Source organism: Puntigrus tetrazona, unplaced genomic scaffold, assembly GCF_018831695.1.
Source record: "Puntigrus tetrazona isolate hp1 unplaced genomic scaffold, ASM1883169v1 S000000002, whole genome shotgun sequence".
Taxonomy (NCBI): Eukaryota; Metazoa; Chordata; class Actinopteri; order Cypriniformes; family Cyprinidae; genus Puntigrus; species Puntigrus tetrazona.
In genome coordinates, this window is record NW_025047682.1 from 986,216 (window position 1) to 1,009,736 (window position 23,521).

At 35.8% G+C, this 23,521-nt stretch overlaps 4 protein-coding genes across 4 annotated transcripts; all 4 read left to right on the plus strand.

Moving 5' to 3' along the window:
- Window positions 1-1,813: 1,813 nt before the first annotated feature.
- On the plus strand, window positions 1,814-4,620 carry mmp13a (matrix metallopeptidase 13a). Its single transcript, XM_043229248.1, has 10 exons — window positions 1,814-1,962; window positions 2,046-2,287; window positions 2,381-2,529; window positions 2,881-3,009; window positions 3,102-3,263; window positions 3,354-3,483; window positions 3,570-3,703; window positions 3,807-3,966; window positions 4,052-4,155; window positions 4,278-4,620. Exons 1-10 carry the CDS (start codon window positions 1,858-1,860, stop codon window positions 4,376-4,378), a joined length of 1,416 nt encoding a protein of 471 aa, XP_043085183.1. The 5' UTR covers window positions 1,814-1,857; the 3' UTR covers window positions 4,379-4,620.
- Window positions 4,621-11,111: 6,491 nt separating this feature from the next.
- Window positions 11,112-13,807, plus strand: LOC122331836 (collagenase 3-like). The gene is made up of 10 exons (XM_043229369.1): window positions 11,112-11,234; window positions 11,340-11,581; window positions 11,659-11,807; window positions 12,373-12,501; window positions 12,626-12,787; window positions 12,870-12,957; window positions 13,043-13,173; window positions 13,272-13,431; window positions 13,520-13,623; window positions 13,707-13,807. Exons 1-10 carry the CDS (start codon window positions 11,136-11,138, stop codon window positions 13,805-13,807), a joined length of 1,365 nt encoding a protein of 454 aa, XP_043085304.1. The 5' UTR covers window positions 11,112-11,135.
- Window positions 13,808-15,266: 1,459 nt separating this feature from the next.
- LOC122331835 (collagenase 3-like) lies at window positions 15,267-18,300 on the plus strand. The gene is made up of 10 exons (XM_043229368.1): window positions 15,267-15,404; window positions 15,502-15,746; window positions 15,823-15,971; window positions 16,478-16,606; window positions 16,704-16,865; window positions 16,951-17,080; window positions 17,168-17,298; window positions 17,399-17,552; window positions 17,639-17,742; window positions 17,818-18,300. Exons 1-10 carry the CDS (start codon window positions 15,303-15,305, stop codon window positions 17,916-17,918), a joined length of 1,407 nt encoding a protein of 468 aa, XP_043085303.1. The 5' UTR covers window positions 15,267-15,302; the 3' UTR covers window positions 17,919-18,300.
- Window positions 18,301-19,941: 1,641 nt separating this feature from the next.
- Window positions 19,942-23,015, plus strand: mmp30 (matrix metallopeptidase 30). Its single transcript, XM_043229367.1, is given in 11 exon segments — window positions 19,942-20,118; window positions 20,263-20,501; window positions 20,644-20,792; window positions 21,326-21,451; window positions 21,542-21,658; window positions 21,661-21,702; window positions 21,833-21,965; window positions 22,061-22,188; window positions 22,268-22,427; window positions 22,541-22,644; window positions 22,729-23,015. Coding segments are annotated over 11 exon segments (1,437 nt in total). The 5' UTR covers window positions 19,942-19,983; the 3' UTR covers window positions 22,833-23,015.
- Window positions 23,016-23,521: the final 506 nt, after the last annotated feature.

Here is a 23,521-nt window from a genome sequence, read left to right on the forward strand (position 1 = left end):
AAACAAATTGCCTCAGTAGCATATGAACCACACATCTGTGCAGTGATGATCATTGAGTGATGACGAAAGAGTGTATGTACACATGGTCTTAAGCTATTTTGTGTGGGATAGTGTCTGACTCCCACTTCCCCAAATAATACTTTTATGTAGAGTTTAGTTGGGGTTAGTATTGATGAATCTGGGAAAACAGCATGGGTTATTTTGCAGCTTGGCATTTCGATATGCTTTTTTTTGCGTATTTATTATGTATTGAGACTAAGGTAAACTGCTTTTTAGGCTGTTTGGGACATTTTTGGATTCTAATGGGCTATTGGATTTCATTGTAATTATCAAACGATCTTTATTGACAAGCACAGATGCCGTTCGTTGTTGAAAAACACTGTTAAAGAAAACCAGTCTATTCTGGTCTATTTCACGAATGACTAAGGGAGAGATGTCATAACCCATCTGCTCATGTCACGCATCTCATTACAACACTAAAGGATGAAGAGGATGTTTTGAATGCATCGGGCTTACCCCACTCACACAACTAAAATAACGGACTAAATAAGGATGTAGTATGAAGGGGGCAGGATCAATGTTGTACAAATACAAATTTTATTTGTATATTTATTTTGTCACTGATCTGAAATCTGTGAACTATTACAGTCATGCTAAATAATGTAAAAGAGACATATATGGCAGGTATAGTTTATTTTACTGAAAATAGTCACACAAGGTAACGAGGACATTGTCTGCTTAATATGGTCTTACCACAAATACCACAGTTATTGCAATTGAAGTTGCTATGCAAGATTTGCAGTAAGTTTAAGTAAGACTTATGCATTTACAGTTTTTTTTTGTCAACTTTTTGCCATACTTTATATGAAATAAGTAAATAATGCATATACAGTGTTCATGAAATTACTGCAAGGTGTATGTGATACATATAAATACATTTTATATGTATAAAATACATACACACACACACACACACACACACACACATATATATATATATATATTTATATTATATATATATATATGTGTGTGTGTGTGTGTTGTGTGTTTATATATATATACACACATATAATAGTTGTTAAAAACACTCTAACATTAAAGATAAACCTCTGACATCTATTTGTTACTCCAAGAATGAAAATAAATTTTGCTCATGTTATTTGTGTGTGTGTGTGTGTGTGTGTGTGTGTGTGTGTGTGTGTTTTGTGAAGTACCCATATATATTTAATAGAGTTAATAAGTAACACACTAAAACACAATAAAAACATGATCACAATAATAGGAAAAAAAAAAAAGATTTATACACACACACACACGCACACACACAGATACAGATACACAAATACAAATTAGCTATATTATTATAATATTCTCACAAATTATAAAGTATGCCATATTCTTATTATCATCTACTAAATATATGTAAGGATGTAGTATGTAGTAATGCATGTAAGAAATGTACGGAGTGAGTGTAAATATTTTGTAGTGTAAATCATTTAATATAAGAGTTTTTACATAAATGACACAAGGAGATTTTATCACAAACAGACTATACAGTTTAGTTGATTTTAGTGCTCAGTAAAATCTCTCTCTCTCTCTCTCTATATATATATATATATATAATTGAAATACACAATAAAAAAACATGGTTTTTGAGATCTGTTAAAAACGTGTGTGTGTGTGTGTGTATATGGTTGTTTGTATGAATGTATGTATGTATTTGGTTCCCTGATTGAGGTTCCTCTGGCGAAAGGTTCATATGATTCATTCTGGTGTTGCACAATCCGTCCGTCTTTGGTGTATATAAGAGGGGAGCGAACCATACTGACTTCACCAGTTTCTTGAAAGAGAAGCAACATGAAGAGCTACTGCAAGCTGTGCGTTCTGGTGGCGTTGGTGGTTTCTGTAAACACCAGCCCAATACCACCACCTGCTGATAAAGACGGAGAGAACATCGCAGTGGTAATTTGCACACTTTGAACTACTTTGACAATGCTCTTATATACATAATGTGCATGATCTTCTAATCTTTTTTTTTTTTCCAGAATTTCCTGACTCAGCTGTACGGCCTGTCACAGCAGACCGCTTCTGGGGCTATGAAACGCTCCGGCGACATGAGTCTGAGGTTGAAGGAGATGCAGCAGTTCTATGGACTCAAGGTCACAGGGAAGCTGAATGAGGAGACGCTGGATGTGATGAAGAAGCCACGCTGCGGGGTTCCAGATGTTGCAGCGTACTCCATTTTTCCAGGGAACTACAAGTGGAAAAAACACGATCTGACCTACAGGTGAGACCAGCTAACGGACAAAACTGCTCAAGACTAAATTCATTAAAAAGCACGTGTAACATTTATTTGACTGCCTTTTTTTGTTGTTGCCAGGATTGAGAACTACACCCCGGACATGTCTGTAGCAGAGGTGGATGATTCGATCAAAAGGGCCCTTCAAGTGTGGGCAGATGTCACTCCTCTGAAATTCACCCGTATCCACACAGGCATAGCTGACATCATGATCTCCTTCGTTGTTGGAGGTACGTTTTTTAGACTAAAGTTAACAGTGAACACCGTTAGATATGTAGCTAAGCAATAAGGTACGAAAAGCAATACAAAAAATATATGTTCGGAAAATCGTTAAGTGCAGTCCTTCCGCTAAAAAAAATAGTCCCTGAGAGCAACCAATGCAAAAGTGTTCCTATCTAATGGGGTTTAAATAAAAGCAGAGAATAGCTTATCATCCGCTGCATCGTTTTTTAACAACATATATGATATTTTATCTTATTTTGCAAGATTCACGGCGTAGCACGAGATTGCGAGCGTCATTACAGCGTCAACTAATGGACATTATTTGATTTTGTTGACATATTTTTAAATCTTCTTTCCAGATCATCAGGATGGATCGCCCTTTGATGGACCAAATGGTTTTCTGGCTCACGCTTTCGCTCCATCTGAAGGCATCGGTGGTGATGCCCATTTTGACGATGACGAGACATTCTTCTACAGGTCTACTCAAGGTGAGGGCGGATTACTTCTTAAACATCTCCGGTTTGTACCGATGCACATAATAAAAACCCTGCTGTAATTTACATTTCCACTTACATCTCAGGTTACAATTTGTTCCTGGTCGCTGCCCATGAGTTCGGACATTCTCTAGGACTCGGTCATTCCCAGGATCCAGGTGCACTGATGTATCCCACCTACGTTTACAGAGACATCGATACCTTTGTCCTCCCTAAAGACGATGTTAATGGAATCCAGTCTCTTTATGGTAAATATGCTACACATCAAATACATTAGTGGTGGTTTGAAAAGACACTGAAAGTGATGTTTCTAATAATTTGGCTTTTTTATTAAACAGGCCCAAACACGGATGTCGACCCTAATGATCCAAAGCCCACACCACCTACAACCCCAGACAACTGCGATCCCAATCTGGTCCTGGATGCTGTCACCATGCTCCGTGGAGAGATCATGTTCTTCAAGGGAAGGTAAAGAGATAGAAATGCTTTCTGATGTCAGCTTGACCCCGTGAGCTGTGACGAATTGTTTCTGACCCACCGGTATCTATCCACAGCTTCTTCTGGCGCAGTTATCCTCTGAGTGCAACCGTTGAACAGCATCTCATCACAAGCTTCTGGCCCGAGATTCCAAATCATATCGATGCCGCATTCGAGAGTCCATTAGAGGACAAAGTCTTCATTATCAAAGGTAAAAACCGTATCAATAGAAACAGAATTCTTACTCTTAAGAGTGAAGATAAATATGTCATATGAGAGATGAAATGTAATTTGTAAATCTTGTCACACCTCAGGTGAGAAGGTCTGGGCTCTCTATGGCTATGATATTGCACAAGGATATCCCAAGAGTCTCAGCATGTTCCGTTTGCCGAAAAAAGTGAAGAAAGTCAATGCCGTCCTCTACGACGAGACCAGCTACAAAATCTTGTTTTTTGTTGACAACCAGATTTATAGGTCAGTCGATCACTTAGTCTGATTGAGTCGGTCATCTTTTTCAAGAACTGTCAGTTAACGTGAATTTTGTTTTTCTTTTGTGCAGTTATGATGAGGAAAAACGCAGAGTACAGAAAGGTTACCCAAAACCGGTGGAAAAAGTTTTCCCTGGAATGACAGGGAAAGTGACCGCAGCCTTCCAGTTTAAAGGTATGGGGTTTGAGAAATGTAACCCGACATTTACTTTCATTCATTTAACAGCTGCTTTTTATTCAAAGTGACTTACAAACAAGAAAATCCCATCTAACACGGTCTTCCATGATCATTTTTAGGTTTCAACTACCTCTTCAGCGGATCAAAGATGTTTGAGTTTGGCGCCCACAACAATAGACTGCTCCGTGTTCTCAGCAACAATTATTTCCTGCCCTGTTAGTCAGTTAATGTTGAGTTATTTGTTAAAGTTCAGCAATGTACTTTCTGCATGAAGGAGATTCTGAACCGTCAGTATTTTAAGTAAATTATTGAGTAATATATTACATTTCTAACTTATACTTATACTTATATAGAAAAGTACACAGTTTTATATCCTTTAAAGTATTACATGCAACAAAAGAACAGAATAAAACATGTCTGTGATTAATGCAAATTCAAAATAAAGAGTTTGATGAAAAATCATTTTTTTGTCTGTTTATTAACCAGCTTTAAACTAAAAAGTCTAACTATATTTGAACTGTACTTGTGCTTCTAGAATCTTTCTTCTTATTGATAGGGAGCACTCGTATATGTCATCTCTACTGAGTTTTCACAAAATAAAGTAGAGGAACCCTAAACAGATGCTTCCATGTGTAATCTGACACAATCATCATAAAAAAAGCTTCAAAACAAAGTATGATGTGAAGTTCACTTAAAGAAAATTTGAGTAAACTAGCAATATAAAATGACTAAACTAGTAGTTTAAAGAGGCTATTCCTCAAAGTATTTATTTAAAAGTATGTATTTAATTAGTAAACAGTACACCTGTAAGTTCACTTTTAGTATAGTTACTGTACAAGCTAAAAACAGTTAGGGAAACTACAGGTTTCTATCCATCCACGACTGTTATATTAAAAGTATAACAATTTAGTCCCAATGAGAATTGAAATAGTACACTTACAAGTTTAATACTAGTACCAGTGGTGTAGACCTACTAAAATAAGTGGTTTACTATTGCCACGTGCTAATAACATTTCAATGGAGATGCATAGACTGTGACTTTATTTTAAACAATTTTTATTGAATAGGGCAAAATCAGGCAATACTGTTAAGCTATAGGCGTTTCACTGGGCTACTGGGCTCTTCTTATATCTCCTCCTGACCCTCAAGGTTGCAAACTCTTAACAGCTGTAGCCCACTTCTCTACAAAAGGACAGAAACTTGAAAGACTTCTTTATATGTGATGTCCCCCTTTTTTAAGGTACAGATGACCCTATAGGTTATGGACAGTCAGATGTCTCCCGAATGATTTGCTCTCTAGCCGAGGCATGGCAGATAAGGTCTGTCACCCACACACATCTTATTCTCGGCCTCTCAACCATATAATATTCTGTTTACACAGCAACCCCTTCAAAACACATGCAAATAAATGCTTTCATTTTAGATACATTTTTTCTCTCGGACGTTGGATTGGTGTAGTACCACAAACTAAATGCTGCTATTTTTTACTTGGATGCTGTAGTCAACATTAAACGACATGAAGTGCACTTTATTCTAAGAAAGCATACTTATGATGTTCAAAATGTTATTTTGCTATAAAAAAAATATATATATATATATATATATATATATATATATATATATATATATATATATATATATATATATATATATATATATATATATATTTATTTATATTGCTGGAAAACATTTCAAAATTGTGATTACTGTGAATGATTCTGGCGATGTGAAGAAGAAATTTACTAAGAATACAAAATAAGATTAATATTATTGGGATGAAAATCTGACAAAGAAAATTATACTTTCTCTAACTGCTAATAATACATGAAAACATTGTAACTTCTGATTAAAAGGATACAGAGAAGAAAAGTTGGGAACCGCTAAATAAAGATAAGGGCTGTGATATTGAGGTTGCCCACTAGAGGGATTCATAAAATAAAGAATCATTTAAGCCTAATGTTTGGTTTCTATTCCTTTGAATGGAAATAAATGCATTGATCTAGTTCAGTTTTGTAAGTATGGTGAACTGACAGTAGGCAGTGAAAGGCAGTGAAAATGAGTAAATGTAACAAGATGTTTGGTGAGGATAGAAACCAAGGGGAAAAACAAAAAGAATTTAAACATATCATAATTCCCATACTGTCAAATTTGAAATGTCCTGGCTTTTTTTTCATGATAAATGAAGTCTAGGGGCTATGTAAATGTCATAGAAGTTCAAAACAATCAATCCATAGTAAACTGCACACAGCCTGCAAGAAGTAGCTGTGATTTTTCACGAGCCGTAAAAACCTGATATCAGATCTATCCAGTCACCGCCTTCAGTCATCACCCGAGTACCGCCCCCAGCGTCCTTTTGACAAACCCCAGACAACAATGACATTGCTGAGCAACAACAACACAGACACATGTCAAAAAGGTTAACTTTAACAAATGAAACCAGATCAGCTGACCTGTACACCCACTCCAAGGATGGATCTAACAATCAGACGGACCAAAATCCTGAGAAAGGAGCTGTAAAAATATATTTAGATGGTTTTGGGTATTTATACACCACACACACACACACACACACACACACACACACATATATATATATATATATATATATATATATATATATATATATATATATATATATATATATATATATATTCTTAGGGACATGAACGCCATAAATAAAACATAAATAAAACTCTAGAAAGGTGCAATATGTGACCTTTAAATTGAATGGAAGCCATGGATAAATTGTTTTGTGTAGGAAATTATTATTCAACTGTAATTCAATGGCAAAGTTAAATGAATACAGTGACTGCAAACAATTGTCTTCAGTGCGGAGATGAAAAGCAGTTAATCAGTAACTTTACCTAATTAGTAAATTGCTAATTATTTTGTTGCTTCCACCTCGTCTGGCTCGATGGCTTCCTGTTGCATGATTCCAATTTATTTAATTTGGTTTTTGAAACAAATTGCCTCAGTAGCATAAGAACCACACATCTGTGCAGCTCATTGAGTGATGATGAAAGAATGTATGTACACATGGTCTTGAGCTATTTTGTGTGGGACAGCGTCTGACTCCCACTTCCCCAAATACAGTTTTTCTCGCTTGCTAAAACACAATTTCTGAAACCTTGATCTATTTTCTGAAACCATTACAGTTTTTGCCCATTGCTTACTCACTAAAACCGAATGCTTGGACCAAAGCCTCAATACCCAAACGTCTTGTAGCAGACCATAAACCCATTGTCAACACAACAAGCTGCTCTGTGTTCTCAGCAATTATTTCCTGCCCTGTTAGTCACATATTTTACAGAAAAGGAGATCATTTAGTGTCCTTTAAAGTATTACGTGCAACAAATGAAGAAAATAAAATGTTTCAAAATAAAGATTTGAGCATTTTGATGAGAAATCTTGTCTTTGTCTGTTTATTAACCAGCTTGACACCAGATAAATGACAACATTGTTTTTAAACATTGATTAGTTGGTCTGTTGGTAAAATGTGTTGATTTTAGTAGATTTTAGTATTGAGATCCCAATATCTCTGATACTACATCAATGTCAGACATGCTCTTATAAGTTTTATAGTGTGACAAGATTTTGATAGCAAAATATATGGTGGAAAGGTAAAAAACACATTCTGATAAAATAAAAATAAAAGTTGGGAGGTTTAATTAAAACGTAGCTTAGTAAGATGCAAAAATACAGTTTTCTTTATACAGTTTTATTTTTTCAATATTGCATTTTGTCCTACTTCTCTAGAATCAGTGATATGTTAAATACTCTCGCAAGAAACATTTTCATTATTTAACTGAACACATGACAATATAGAAAAAAGACAGCTAATTTGAATAAATAAACACAGAGGAAGACATACGAATAATAGGTACAATTACACATTTAAGCAATGATTTAATGTTGTATAATAGTGATTATTCATTTATTTTCATATTTATTAATTTTCTTCACACCTAAAAAGGAAATACTCCTCAGTTTAGAAGACATGAAACATTATGCATTAACCGTTTTTAAAAGGCATTGTCAGTCGTTACATCAATTACTTGATAATAATAATTTAATGATAGTTTACCGTAAGATTCTTTGCGTCTATGTGTCACTCAAACCCGGAATCTCCTCTTTGCTGTCGTCCTGACTCATCTCTGCCTAACCCATTCTCTAATTCCACCATCTGTGATTTGCTCTGATATTCGTGTCTTTACACGCTCCCATCATTAACCTTCTTTTTCATTAACCTAAAGTACAGTTGTGCACACAGTGGATGTCCTGCTTAATGAATGACTGACATGACATGAATGGCTCAGAATCAGTCACTGGTTAGGGCGACCATACATGCCATGTTTGTGTCAGGATTTGTATATTATTTAAAATATCTAGGTTTTGGCTTTGTTTGCGTGCAGACTGATCGGTGTATGACATCGCTTCCTTATGTTTTTAAAATGCTCTTGAGGCGCTTTAGATCATATCAGTACAGAAATCCTGGCAAGGATGTGTCCTGGGAAAATGGCACATGTGGCCACCCTATGACCGGTGCATTCATTATAAAGTATTGCTCATTCCTCTGAGAATAAAGAGTGCCAACAGTTGACTTTACCTGCAGATCTTACATAACAACTCAAGCACACCTCAATCTCTTGGCACATGCTCTACATGCACAGCTTTGTTTCCTAAACTGGGACTTTCCCTTTGATTTTTTTTTTGGTTTGCTCTGAAATTAAGTAATTACAGTAGCAATTAGTAGAAACAAAGGCTAGAAACAAACAAACCCTTACCCTAAACTAATGTAACATACCGTTTTTAAAGTGAATAATACAATTTTTCTATTTCAAGATTTGAGAGGAGTTCTTCTTCTTTGGATGTTTCAGCATTTCAGAAAATAAAAAATGTTTCACCCCTGCAACTTGGTTAATTGGTTAGATGTAAATTAGGCTACAAGACAATCAGGCTGATTGTAAGTCGATTTCTCCCCTTCCGACAATGCTAGCTAATGTCCCGATGATCTTATCGGACTTTCCTGTGGTGCAATGTGTGTTAGGAAAGACAGAATCTGCTCGGAAAAACATTGGAGGTTTGTCTTTATTGTTTGTGGTCTCTCACATTTTGAAAATCTTGTAAGATTAAATAAACGTTTTAGTGTGTCCCTATCCTTACGTTACCATTTTAAAGAAATATTTACATTTAATTTTGTTCAAACAATGCTTTTAGTGTTGAATTTGGTAGGCGTTTTTGATTTAGACTAGTCTTAGTTACTTAGTCTATTTACTTTCCTGTTTCACTACTCATTACTCTATTTTTAGTTGACGAAAAGTCATTGCTTTTAGTCATAACATTCAGTCATTACTTTTAGCCAAACTGCAGATACCAGAATTTATTTAGGTAGCTATTTTATATGTAGTCTTAAGTAGTCTTAAAATAAGTAGTCTTAAAATAATTCTTCTCTCTTTCTACCAAATCAATTAGGCTCATGAGACATCTGAGTCGACTGACTGAATTTGGAAAAACTGGAGTAAAATATCAATTTTCAACATTTTTGGGTAGAGATACAAATTACATTCATTTTAAGATACAATAGGTTTACTCAACTTGTATACATTTATTTGACATCTTTTGTGGGTTAACATTAATGACACAGATAGGTATTTAATTACGAATGCTGCTCCTTTGTGTATTTGATCACTGAGAACTGATCGCTCGCTGTAGAGGAAGTTGATCACATCGCGCCTTTATCTAACTTTAAGTGAATCATATTGAATCTTATTGTGACTCACTGGAAAAAAAAACATTATGTCAGCTAAATCTTTCTTTAGTTAAACTATCCGTCCGCTGTGCCTGCCACACTGAGACTAGATATGGTCACGACCCCTCTCATCAATGCCCAAAGAAAGGGACGCAAAGACAGTTAATTTAGCATTTATGATGTATTTTATATGTACGATAGTCCTTAAATAACATTCTAGTCTCATCTTGTTCACAACGACGCTTCATAAACTTCGTAATAGTTTTGTTTTTATCATCATTTATTATTTTTAGCTCGTTAACGTCAGGTCTTAGTCACATTTTTCGTCATCGTCACCGATGCTAATTACGTAAAAAAACTGTGTCAGAACTAAAACATAAAATAGCCTATGACTTTTTGTATTGTCTGTTCAGCACCACTGTCTTCAACACTAATTACTTTTTAATTTATTGTTTCGGGCATTTTATTTTCAGCTATTGATATATACTTATTTCCGGTGAATTATGTGAATTAATGAGCAAAACTATAATATAATGCCATTTATCCACTTCCTGCATCATTAAACATAACTTACGATTCATTTAACATGTAGCCTAATGTTCATTCAAAATGGACAAAAAGAATGAAGTGACTTTTTTGGGGAACAAAAAACTTTTCTGCCTCAATATTACTCCTTAGATTTGATTGCTACTAGACATTTCCCTAATCAAAACTGATATTACTGAAGCTGAAATGTACACGTACACCTAAAATGCAACAATGTGATCATTATTTCACAAGTTGCCAAACTATAAAAAATAGCTACTGTTTTTTTTTCGGAAATGTAAACAAGTAAAAGTACAAGTCCTTATAAATAGTAGGCTTTTTAAATACAAATCCCCAAAAAATAACACAGTGTTTTACCTGCTATTTTGTATGCTAATATTTAAAAAAAAACATTGACAACAAGTTTGCTCTTGCTTGTGCTTGCAAAACATATAGCTTTAAAATGTAGCTGTTAATTAAAGGTATTAAGAGGAGAAATAAAACAAAGATCTGGGCGAGGAGGAAGAGGTTGTGTCGAGCTGAAAATCCTGTTATCATTGTCTTCCCTGTCAGTTTTGTTCGTTTTGTCAGTTTAATTTCACCTGTTGCTCAACACTTCTGACATTTTTAAGACTATATAAATGACCGTCAGTCTCTTGTCCGTCAGAAGCGAAGCGCACAAGCAGAAGAAGCAACTCTAATCATGGGGATTTTCTGCCATCTGTGTTTTCTTGCAAGCCTGCTGCTTGTTCTTCACGCTGGACCGACTGTAAAGCCTGTTGCCGATTATGACATTGCAAAGGTTTGTGTCTAGATATATATAAGATGTGTATATAGATATAAATAAATAGATACAGTTGTGTACTGGTTTGGTCATTTTCCTAATTCTTCCAATTCTTATTTTTAGAAATACCTGATGAGCTTCTACAATCTAGTATATAAGGATCCTAGCCCCGAAGGCCGGGAGCCGAATCCACTTCCCGTCAAACTGCAAGAGATGCAGAAGTTCTTCGGGCTTAAGGTGACTGGAATGCTGGACAAAGAAACACTGGATGTGATGAAGAAACCTCGTTGTGGAGTTCCAGATGTTGCTGCGTTCTCCACATTTGGAGACAAACCCAGATGGAAGAACAACGAGCTCACCTACAGGTGTGTATGATAACAGGCCGTTGAAGATAACAGGCAAAGTGAAAGAAGCAGATACAGAGAATGATCCTTTTACACAGAATCGTGAACTACACCCCTGACATGTCAGCGGCTGAAGTGGATGGATCCATAGAGAAAGCCCTGCAGGTTTGGGCCAAAGTCACTCCTCTGAAATTCACGCGTATCAACAGCGGCACAGCTGACATCATGATCTCCTTTGCTACAAAAGGTGTTTTTCATCTATTAATTTATCTATTATCTATTCTATCATTAGTCCGCCATTGTGTAAAGGTGATTTGTTGTTGGATATATTAATTTACTTCCAACATTTGAGCTGCTGAGGATGCAGAGGATTAACGTTACTTTAATTTTTAAGGGAATGTGTTGATCTCTGATATTCCTAAATTTCTAACATTTTTTGTGATCATCTACAGAAGAAGCGAATATAAGTTTTTTTTTATATAGGAATATTTGCAAATCCCCTTTCCTAATAATGTGCTAGTTAGCCAGGCAATTTTGCGGCTGAAGCTTAATGTCTGCTCATCACTCCTTGGAAGAGATTGGCCGGGTCAGCAGATCTCATTAGCATTTAAAGCAACATGCACAGAGCTGATTTTGACAAAGTAAAGAAGATGTTTTCTACACTAGTGTTAAGTATGACTATTCATTAAGACCCCAAAGAATCCCTTTAAAATATAGATTATTTTATATATATATGTGTGTGTGTGTGTGTGTGTGTGTGTATAATGTATGTATATGAGGAGAGAAGAAGACAAATAAACTGTTTCTTACAGATCATGGTGATGGTATGACGTTTGATGGACCACTAGGTACTTTAGCTCATGCCTTTGCTCCTGGTCCTGGAATCGGTGGAGACGCACATTTCGATGATGATGAGTTTTTCACATTCAGCTCATCTAAAGGCGAGTTGTTTCTTCATAATTTTTTTTTTTCGGCGAAATATTTTTAAATGCCATAACTTTGACTTCAAATAAAATTTTTACTTTTTGCTTTGCACCTAAACTGTTCTGCTTATTTTCTCCACAGGTCATGTCCTGTTCTTGGTGGCCGCCCATGAGTTCGGTCACTCTTTGGGTCTCTCTCATTCCAGCGTTCGTGGGGCTCTGATGTTTCCCACATACAGCTTCACTGATCCAACTCGTTCCCCTTTGTCCTCTGATGACATTGAAGGGATTCAGTCGCTCTACGGTAATATGATCATAATGAGAATATATATAATTTCTGAGTCAAAAATATTAAGTAGTTTTTTACTATGTGGTAATCCCATCAGGTCCATCAGTACCAAAATCAGATTGTAAAAACATGGTCTGGGATGCAGTGACGACTTTTAAGGGAGAAACAGTGTTCTTCAAAGCTAGGTAATGCATAAAACAGATACTAAACTTTGTTTCTATCTGTGTTTTATATACAGTATAAACATAAAATATCTAAATGTCTCTGCAGCTTTTTCTGGCGTAGTTCTTCAAGCAGAAGTGCAGTGCAAAATTCGATCAATAGTTTCTGGCCCAATGCTCCTGATAATATTGATGCTGCTTACGAGGGTCCAGAGGAAGATAGAGTTTTTTTTTCCAAAGGTATCTTCTCAAACAATCTGGGAATGCTGGAACGACAATCACACGTACGATCTCTATATCTGTGAGAAACTCTTGTCATGGCTTGTATTTATTTATAGGTAAACAAGTCTGGGCTTTCAATGGCCAAAATCTTGAGCCTGGCTATCCTAAACCTCTCAGCAGCTTCGGTCTGCCACCATCCGTGACAAAAGTTGATGCTGCTGTCCACAACAAGAACTCAGGAAAAACACTGCTGTTCTTTGACAAATATTACTATCGGTGGGTCAAGTGCTGCGTCATAAACAAAAGCCATAAAATTTACTCTGGAAAAAATAGTACAACTTAACATTTCCATTTTTTTTGGTAGCTATGATGAGAGAGAGAACCAGATGGACAAAGGGTATCCAAAGCGAGTGGAAAATGTTTTTCTGGGTATTACTGGACAGGTTACAGCGGCCCACATGTCCAACAGTAGGTGTTTCTAACTGAAGATCTGAAGCAATACAAAGAAATGATTCTAGCATTAATGTTTAAACTGGCATCTTTTCTTCCAGATAACATTTATCTCTTCAGTGACAAAAATCTCTATGAGTTCAGCTCCAGCGAGAGAACGCTCCTTCGTTTGCTGGAGAGCAATTACTTCCTGTCCTGTTAGCCAGCTTTCCTCAAACACTGATGGAAATGGAGCATAACAGGGTTTTTCAATACATGTGTCTATAAACATTTAAAACGTATTAAAACAATTATTCATTAATTGTTCATATTGTCTGACCGTTATGATTTTATTAGAATGCATATTTACAGAATCATTTAATGTATTGATTGTTTCCAAAAACAATTAAAGAACAATTAATTCAATTCAAAAGCAAGCATGTTCATTTTGAAAGCAGAATTGTGTTTAGTTGGGCAATACATTTGACTCAGTTCCTTTAATATATGAACGATCAATAAACAAATAAATCACGCTACAATAAATAAGACTTTTTAAATGTTAGATCAGCAAATGACAGGAAAAGTTGCCATTGGTGTAACATGCATACGAAATTTGAAAGGAATGGATGAGTGTACCTTGTTAATGTGTTTCTAAAATTAAAAACAAGTATCTCTTGTTATTTCTATGAAAAGAATCATTGAAACTAAATTTCTATAAAAAAAACCCCAACAAATCTCTAACCTTAAAACACAACTTTTGCCATTCTCTAAGAGAGCAAAAGACATCTTTAGGATGTAAGAGGAGGTGTTTGTTTGAATGCGTATCATATATCAGTACTTCATAAGCCCCTGCTTTACCTACGCGCACACATACACATCAGTGACTGACGCCATGCAAATGAATCACAACCAGAGATGACGATGAATCAGGAACTTCCTCTGCGACTATGTCTGGCATGTCCATGTATGTCTAATGATTTCTTGCTGTTCTCATTCTGATAAGGGAACAATGGTTGCATTATTTTAGTGCAATCAGAGTAAAAAATGACTGCGTCAAACTTTACTTCTGCACTTGAGGTTTTGTGTTTCAGTCTTGACCATAATTAAGCGAACTAGTTAAAAGGGCAGTACAAAAATATTTTTTATTAAAATCCTGTTAACTGGTAATTTCTAATACTTTCAAATATCATAGCCTATATTACATTTAAACGTGGGGTGAATTTAACAAGGGAATTGACTTTTTTAAAAATAGGTTTTTGTGATGTAAAAGTAGGAATGACCATTTCCTGTATGAACGCAATTATATACGTTTTATTTAAGAATTATTTTATATGCCAAATTTAGGTAAAAGCACACAGCCACCACAATAAGATCACAAAATGCTTGTATATCATCACTGTATTGTGAATATTCTGAAAAACACAAATGATGGTTTAATAAATTACATTCAAGCAAAAGTGTTTACATTTTTGCTTTTTGTGGTAAATGTTGCAAAATATTGCTTTAAAATAAAAGTGCATGCAACCAAAATCTCAGGCATGTCTGAGCAGGAAGGTTTGTGTTAAAGGAAGCTGGTAATCCTCTTATTAGCTTCAGGTTAATGTTTTACTCATAGAAACTTGTGGCTGATGACTTCACCTGTTGCTCAAACCCTCACAGAGTATATAAGCCTCCATCAGACCATTGCTAATCAGAATTCAAGAAAAGCAGCTTAAAACATGAGGATTCACCGCCTGCTGTCTTTTCTTGCAAGCCTGGTGCTTGTTATTCACGCTGGACCTATTTCACAGCATGCTGACAAAGATGAAGCCACTGCAGAGGTAGCCTACATTTTTTAGTTATGATATTTGTATGTTTTGTTCATCTTTGCTCATAATTTCTCTAATAATTCCAAGGTTATTTTTTTCATCCTTATAGCATTATCTGAAGAGCTTCTACAATCTAACAGATGTAACAAATGAAGCTGCCACCCGAAGAGGGGCCAGTCAGCTGACCGAGAAGATGAAAGAGATGCAGAGGTTTTTTGGGCTTAAGATGACCGGAAAGGTGGACAAAGAAACAATGGAGATGATGAAGAAGCCCCGCTGTGGAGTTCCAGATGTTGCTGCGTTCTCCACATTTGAAGGCAGACCCAAATGGCAGACCAACAAGCTCACCTACAGGTGTGTATGATGGCGGTTCTCTTGGTATGACATAGAAAAGAAGCAAATACAGACAGAGAATGATCCTTTTACACAGAATCGTGAACTACACCCCTGACATGTCAGTGGCTGAAGTGGATGGATCCATAGAGAAAGCCCTGCAGGTTTGGGCCAAAGTCACTCCTCTGAAATTCACGCGTATCAACAGCGGCACAGCTGACATCATGATCTCCTTTGGTAGAAGATGTAAGTTGTCTATCTATTTGGGTTTATATTTTGTTCAATTCTTTTCTGTTTAGTTCATTGTGACTCATGATAAATGCGCACCGATTAGTCACCACGTACTGTCATTATAATACGATTGTTCAGTAAAATAATAATCGTTGCAGTTAGTGCTGTGCATATCTAGGTTAGTTTTACAAGCCCTAATCTATTGCCTCAAGGCCACATTTGTTATGATGTTCATAAAATGGCTTATATTATGGTTATATGTATATGGTTTATATTAGAGAAAATAATAGCGCTTGCTTTGCACATGTAATATAAGCTTATTGATTTGACACACTTGTTTTGAATCAATCGTTACCAAACAAAATGAGTTTGAAAGACTTAACCCGAAGGCCAGAGATGATTTAAAAACATTTATATGTCTGTTAAAATAGAAGATCTCTTTGTGGATACGTGCATTTATCAAAAACTTCTTTATAGAACACTAAATAAGCTTTAGCCTAAAACCAAACTCTTTCTTACAGATCATGGCGATGATTACCCATTTGATGGACCGCAAGGCACTTTGGCCCATGCTTTTGCTCCCTCTCCTGGTATTGGTGGAGACGCACATTTCGATGATGATGAGTTTTTCACTTTCCGCTCATCGAAAGGTGAATATTTTATTTCAGCAGTGCAGATTGTAACAAAAGCGCCACTCACGTTTGATGTTTATTTATGCCGAAACTGTGCTGCTTAATTTCTCCACAGGATTTGTCCTGTTCTTGGTGGCCGCCCATGAGTTCGGTCACTCTTTGGGTCTCTCTCATTCCAACATTCGTGGGGCTCTGATGTTTCCCACATACAGCTTCACTGACCCAGATCGTTTCTCTTTGCCCACTGATGACGTCAGAGGGATTCAGTCGCTCTACGGTAAGCGTATGATCTTCAAGAGCATGTCCACAATCTTTAAGTTAAAAATATTGAATAATTGTTTAACCTGTGGTGTTTCCTTTAGGCCCAAACAAAGATAAAACCCCCATCTCACCAGATCCAGAAAAACCAACAACTCCTAACAATTGTGACCCTAATCTGATCCTGGATGCAATTACAACTCTCAGGGGTGAAACAATGTTCTTCAAAGACAGGTAATACAGTACAAATAAAAATGAAGTGAGTTATTGTATAGTTACCTAAAATATTTAAACCAAATGGCTTTATTTCACTCTCTGCAGCTTTTTCTGGCGTAAAGCTCCAGGCAAAAGTATGACGCAAATTCCTATCAAAAATTTCTGGCTCAAGGCTCCGGATAACATAGATGCTGCTTATGAGGATCGAGTGCAAGATAAAGTTTTCTTTTTCAAAGGTACCTTCTCAAACAATTTGGAAATGCTGGAACCACAATCACATATACGATCTCTATATCGGTGCTCAGAAAACTTATTTTAGTCTGTTTTTGTTCACAGATAGAAAAGTCTGGGCTTTTAAAGGCACCAGTCTTGAGCCTGGCTATCCCAAGACTCTCAGCAGCTTTGGCCTGCCATCATCGGTGAGAAAAGTTAGTGCTGCCGTCCATGACTCTGGAAAAACACTGCTCTTTGTCGACAAAGTTTACTACAGGTGGGTCGCGTTGCATCATAAACGCAAGCACTTAAAATGAGATCAGAAAAGCTGCTGGAATCCTAAACTTCCCCTTTTTTTGGTAGCTACAATGAGAGGACAAAGAAGATGGACAGAGGATATCCTCAACCAGTACAAAGTGTATTTCCAAAGATGACTGAAGAGGTTACAGCAGCCCACATATCCAACGGTATGTGTTTCTAATCTCTTTTTCTACAAACATCAATTATACTTCACAATATTAAACAATTTTTTTTTTCTCCAGGATACATTTATCTCTACAGCGGGACAAATGTGTATGAGTTTGGATTATACAGTAAGAGGTACTTGCGTGTGCTGAAGAACAATTTTTTCTTACCCTGTTAGTTGAGTTTTCCTGAAAGAAGAAGGGGACATAAATATAGGTTATTTTACAGCTACAGCATTTTTCTTAAATGCATGTACATATTTAAACAAATTAATTGTTGAGTACATTTCTGTTGTAATATAATTTGAAGAATGTATTTTTACATAATCAGTTTTCAAGTGCCTGTTTTAGCTTTACAGCATGTGAGTGCCTTCATTTTGGAAGCAAGATTGCTTTTGGTGTGGATTTAAAGTAGTAAACCTCTAACGCTTTATAAAAATTCAGACATTGTGTGAAAGCATGTTGACGCTTGCGGTTGATACAGTATTATGAGTCTCTGAGGAATAAATGAATATGTGTGTCATCGCCACATGTTTGTACAATAAAGACAAAACTAGTCTATCTGTTACGGTTATGGGTCGCTCAGACATATATGGACATATTTCCTGTGTTTACATTTTAGGACATGAATAAGGGTGTAAGTGCCGCTGTTAAACAGCCTCAGGGATTGTGCTTTTGTATTTTTATCTTTCATTGATGTCATGACAGTACTCTTGTACACACTGGATGTGCCCCAAAGGGAATTCCAGTGGTTATGCAAGCTAAACTAAGAAAAGAAAAAAGCCAACAACCTTGCCTGTTGCAACATTTGACGCTAATTTAAGTTCATTTGTGTCAGTCTGATTTCCGAGAACCACTTCAAGTAATTTTTTATTTAGATTTATTGCTTACCTTGGTCACTTGGCCACTATTTTCCACAAGTCAAATTCTTGTTCACATGCTTACAAATGTTTTTAAATGATTTTTATAAATTGATGCGTTTTTCTAACCACTAAGATACTTTTTGTGTTATTTTAATGTAGAAATTTAGCCAATTGTATAAATGCAGTGTAATTACAAAATATAAAATACAGAAAATATTAGTTTAAATTTAATTAAGTTAGATTCATTGTATGCATTTAAAAGGGTCTTGTGATGTTGCTAAAAAGAACATTATTTTGTGTATTTGGTGTAATGCAATGTATTTATGCAGTTTAAGGTTTAAAAAAAAAAACCATATTGGACATTATTGCTTCTCCTCTAAGCATCACCTTCCTGAAACGGGTCGATTTCTACAAAGATCATTGTTCTAAAAAAGAAAAGTGGGCTCTGATTGCTCAGTTTTCCAGTGCACTGAATGCACCTCAATTGTGTGACGAAAATATTATGCTCCTTACAATAACTTGATACCGTGTCCCAGCACTATGACAAAAAAAGCCATTACAAATGAGGCATTTGTTTCATCCAGGAGGGACATAATTAATCTATTAAAATGGCATATAGTACTGTCTTTTTATGCGCTTTGTTGCATCATGAGATCGAAAAGAGATTGCGTGTTTAAATGAGTAATTTAAGGGGAGTGTGGACATAAAGTCATAACTTTATGTATATCTCTTTGTCTTTGCAATTTTAGGAATATTATCTATGCACTAACAGCTTGTAACACTCCAAAGAGAAAGAAAAACTTAACATAGCATCATATGATCCCTTTAAAACAGGCCCAATGAAGCACTAAACTGTCAAATATTCTGAACACATTTCAGCAATCCAATTACAGCCCAGCTGAAGTCACGCATATTTTATGATTGCAATGCTGACAAATTAATGACACCAGACAAAATTAAAATTTGACACCTAAACTTAATTATTCCTTACTGCTCCATTTGAAAGTTTGTTTTGTTTTGTTTTTTTGAGATAATGTTTATGACCATCTACTCTTGGAAATGGAAAATGTATGCATTCTGTCTGACCAGAAACTCAGAAAAACGGTCAGCAGAAAGGGGATAAGTCAAAAGGAAGGGAGGGAATAAAAAAAAAAAACTCAAATCCTTTCAAAGCGGGACAGTTCAGCTGCGTCAGAGGTGAAGTCATCCACAACACAAACTTCTGTCTGACATGTTCAGGCAACAGCCACCAAAACCACCCCGAGCCACAGTTTCCCCCTTCCTCCCCCGTTAACACAGCTGCTGATTGGAAATGATAAAACCGGACAAGCCCCATTCAGACCATATAGACTTATAAAAGTCACAAACCGAGACTGTGGAGATGAGCTTCCCTGCAGAGGAACAAGACCGAAGTATGGAGCACTTAACAGCTCTCAGCCTGACTCTGCTAGTTTTTTTGTCTCTTTGTGACGGTGCTCCCACGACAGCATCACTGGAGGACCATCAAATAGCAGAGGTCAGTACCCATATTTGCTTACCTGTATTTATTTATCTACTAACTTATGCGCACTATGCAGATTTTGATCTAGACCAGATATCTACATACTCTACAAATTGTAAACTTTAACGTACAAAAATGTTCCTTCCTCCGTCTTCCCAGGAATATCTCTCAAAGTTCTACAGGGACCCAAACGCAACTCAGTTCCGTGGCAGAATGATGCCAAACCTAGAAGATGAACTGAAGGCCATGCAGGATTTTTTTGGACTGGAGGTCACGGGTAAGCTGGACTCGAACACTCTTGAGACGATGAAGCTGCCTCGCTGTGGAGTCACCGATGTGGCCAGATATGAACACTTCCAGGGGAGGCCCAGGTGGAAGCAGAGCGTTGTAACGTACAGGTAAGTTTAACTCCTTCATTTTGGTCCCAGAAATTCAACCAATCAGAAGAACAGAACTTAAAATACTACTGTCAATAAAGAGATTTTTTTAAGATAGATAGGTCGTGTGTAATTGAATACCAACATAATTTTTTTTTTTTAGAATAACTGAATATACATCACAGCTGAGCAAGAGAGAAGTGGATGCCACCATCGCTAAAGCTTTCCAGCTCTTCAGTGATGTTATTCCTCTTGACTTCAAACAGATCCACAGCGGCACAGCTGATATTATGATTCTCTTCAAAGCAAGATGTGGGTATAACCTCAAAAGTTTCGACATTGCTTTTGAAAGACAGCTCTTATGCTGCATTTATTTAAAAAATACAGTAATGTTGTAAAATATTATTGCAATTCAAAATAGAAATAGAATAGAAAATAGAACAGTCTTGTATTTGAATATTCCAAAAGTAACAATGCCTTTGACGGCAAATGTGAATTTAATCGTTGAATAATCATTCTAATATGCTCATTTTGTGCTCAACAAACATTTCTTATTATTACCAATGCTGGAAACAATTGTGCTGCTTAATTTGTATGAAGATTTATATTTTAAATAAATGCAGTTCATTTCTCGTCATTAAAGAAACCTGAAAAAAATGACGATTTACACAAAAATGATTCATAATTCAGCACGGATGAAAATGGAAATACATTTAAATGGTAATATGTCACAATATTACTGTTTTAGGGTTTTTTAGTTATTTATAAAATGCATCTTGGTGAGCATAAAACACTTTTTTTAAAAACACAACAAATGTAATTATTCCATGTTTGTTTCCTTTTAGTTCATGGAGATTTTTACCCATTTGATGGACCTAATGGGGTTCTGGCCCACGCCAATGCACCCGGTCCAGAGCAGGGAGGAGACGCACACTTTGATGAGGATGAGAGGTGGTCCCTAAGTTCAAGAGGTGAACGCACATATCAAACAGAATCACATGCTTATGTGGATGTTACATTTTTTGTATTCATTACATTAAAAAATCTTGACTCTACTTCAGATATAAACCTGCTTTTGGTGGCTGCTCATGAATTCGGACATGCACTGGGACTGGATCACTCCAAAGACCCTTCGGCTCTCATGTATCCAACTTACAAATACGTCAACACTGATGGCTATACACTTCCCCTGATGATAAATATGGGATCCAGGCCTTGTATGGTTAGTGTGTTTTATGACCGAAAGCATAAATTAAATACAATAGATCATACTGTAGGGCAAATGAAGAGCATTATCAACTATAACTATCAATAAAGATTGTATTGTTAACTCATTTGGTACCACGATTTAGGAGCAAGAGCATCAACAGACAAACCTGAACCAAAACCAAATCCTGGACCGACCCCACCAGAGCCATGTAAACGTGACTTGGTATTTGATGCAGCAACCAGCATCCGTGGAGAACTGTACTTCTTTAAAAATGGGTAAGAATTGATTTGTTTTATTTCATAATATTTAATATATTCAATTTTAATCGTTTTAAAAAGATATTTGATATTTAATTCTTTGTATCCATCAGATATTACTGGAAGAAGGGCTACGTTAGCGGACTTTCAGTGCATCAAATAAAGTCTACCTGGCCATCTATTGACTCTGTTGATGCTGCTTATGAGTTCAGTAGCAGAGACATTAGTTTCCTCTTCAAAGGTAAAGTTATATTTCTTATAGAGTCTTTGCGTGGTGTATTAAAATGCTTTAATAAATGCAGTTGTGTGTTCTTCCACAGGTCAGCAGTACTGGGCAGTAAAAGGCAGCACTGTTTTAACTGGATATCCCAAACCCATAACCAGATTTGGGTTTCCCACATCAGTGAGGAAGATCGATGCGGCTGTATATGTAAAATCAACTGGCTGCACTTTGTTTTTTGTTGGAACCAATTACTGGAGGTAAGAAAAACTGTATTAATATAGCTTAAGCGAACAATTATACGCATTACCTCCAAAAAAAATAAAATTAAATTAATAACATCAAAACTAACATCATTTTATCAATGGTGCAGCTTCAATGAAAGAACAGCTAAAATGGATAGAGGCTTTCCTAAAACTATTCAACATGATTTCCCTGGTATTGGGTCGCGGGTGGACGCTGCTTTTGACAATTATGGTGAGTTTAAATACTGTAAAAAAAAAACACTGACTGACATTATTCATTAGTGATGTTCCCTGTAATATTTTTTCTCCTTTTTAGGTTATCTGTATTTCTCACAAGGATCAAGGCAAACAGAGTATAATTTTGCTTTAAGAAAAGTGAATCGTGTTCTGTTGAACTATGGATGGCTGGACTGCTACTAAACATTTGAATGAAAAAAAGAAGAAGAAATTAGTGTCTCAGTATTAATAATGTGCCTATCTTTTTTCCTGTTTTTTTATTATTTTATTATTATTATTATAGACAATGCCACAATGAAAATATTGTATGAAATGTAATAAATATATGTGTGTGTATATCTATATCTATATATCTCTATCACTCTTTCTCTCTCTCTCTCTCTCTCTCTCTCTCTCTCTCTCTCTCTATATATATATATATATGTATATCTTATATATAATGTATATGTATGCATGTGTTTTGCAATGTAGCTGTAACACAATATTAGAATAAAAAATAAATATTAAAATATGGATGCATTTTTTGTAAGCTGAACAAGACTTTTTCTGTATAAAACTGGTGTTGCTATTAATATAATCTATTAAAGCTCTTTTGTTTTTTGTAATTAATACCTGAATAAAAATTAGAGAGGAATGTGAAACAAAACAATACAAAAAAAGTTACAAATTAAGTAAAAAAATGATACCATTTTTTTTTTAAAAAAGGCACATTTAGTTCAGGTCAAATTGAATAAATTCAAGAAAACTTTCTCTACCAAAAATAAGCAAAAATATAACTAAAACAAATATATAATATAAAATGGCACGAAACCAAAACTGAGACAAATATGCCATTTTTAAGAAGGTTGTACAACAAAAACTAGCCATAAATA

Bases quoted from the DNA above. Each gene is read 5' to 3' on its own strand.
- mmp13a (XM_043229248.1), top strand. From the start codon at position 1,858: ATGAAGAGCTACTGCAAGCTGTGCGTTCTGGTGGCGTTGGTGGTTTCT. The intron at 3,264-3,353 runs GTAAATATGCTA...TTTATTAAACAG, and splicing joins TGGAATCCAGTCTCTTTATG to GCCCAAACACGGATGTCGAC. The intron at 3,704-3,806 runs GTAAAAACCGTA...GTCACACCTCAG, and splicing joins CAAAGTCTTCATTATCAAAG to GTGAGAAGGTCTGGGCTCTC.
- LOC122331836 (XM_043229369.1), top strand. From the start codon at position 11,136: ATGGGGATTTTCTGCCATCTGTGTTTTCTTGCAAGCCTGCTGCTTGTT. The intron at 11,582-11,658 runs GTGTGTATGATA...CCTTTTACACAG, and splicing joins AACAACGAGCTCACCTACAG to AATCGTGAACTACACCCCTG. The intron at 11,808-12,372 runs GTGTTTTTCATC...TGTTTCTTACAG, and splicing joins GATCTCCTTTGCTACAAAAG to ATCATGGTGATGGTATGACG.
- LOC122331835 (XM_043229368.1), top strand. From the start codon at position 15,303: ATGAGGATTCACCGCCTGCTGTCTTTTCTTGCAAGCCTGGTGCTTGTT. The intron at 15,972-16,477 runs GTAAGTTGTCTA...TCTTTCTTACAG, and splicing joins GATCTCCTTTGGTAGAAGAT to ATCATGGCGATGATTACCCA. The intron at 17,743-17,817 runs GTATGTGTTTCT...TTTTTTCTCCAG, and splicing joins AGCAGCCCACATATCCAACG to GATACATTTATCTCTACAGC.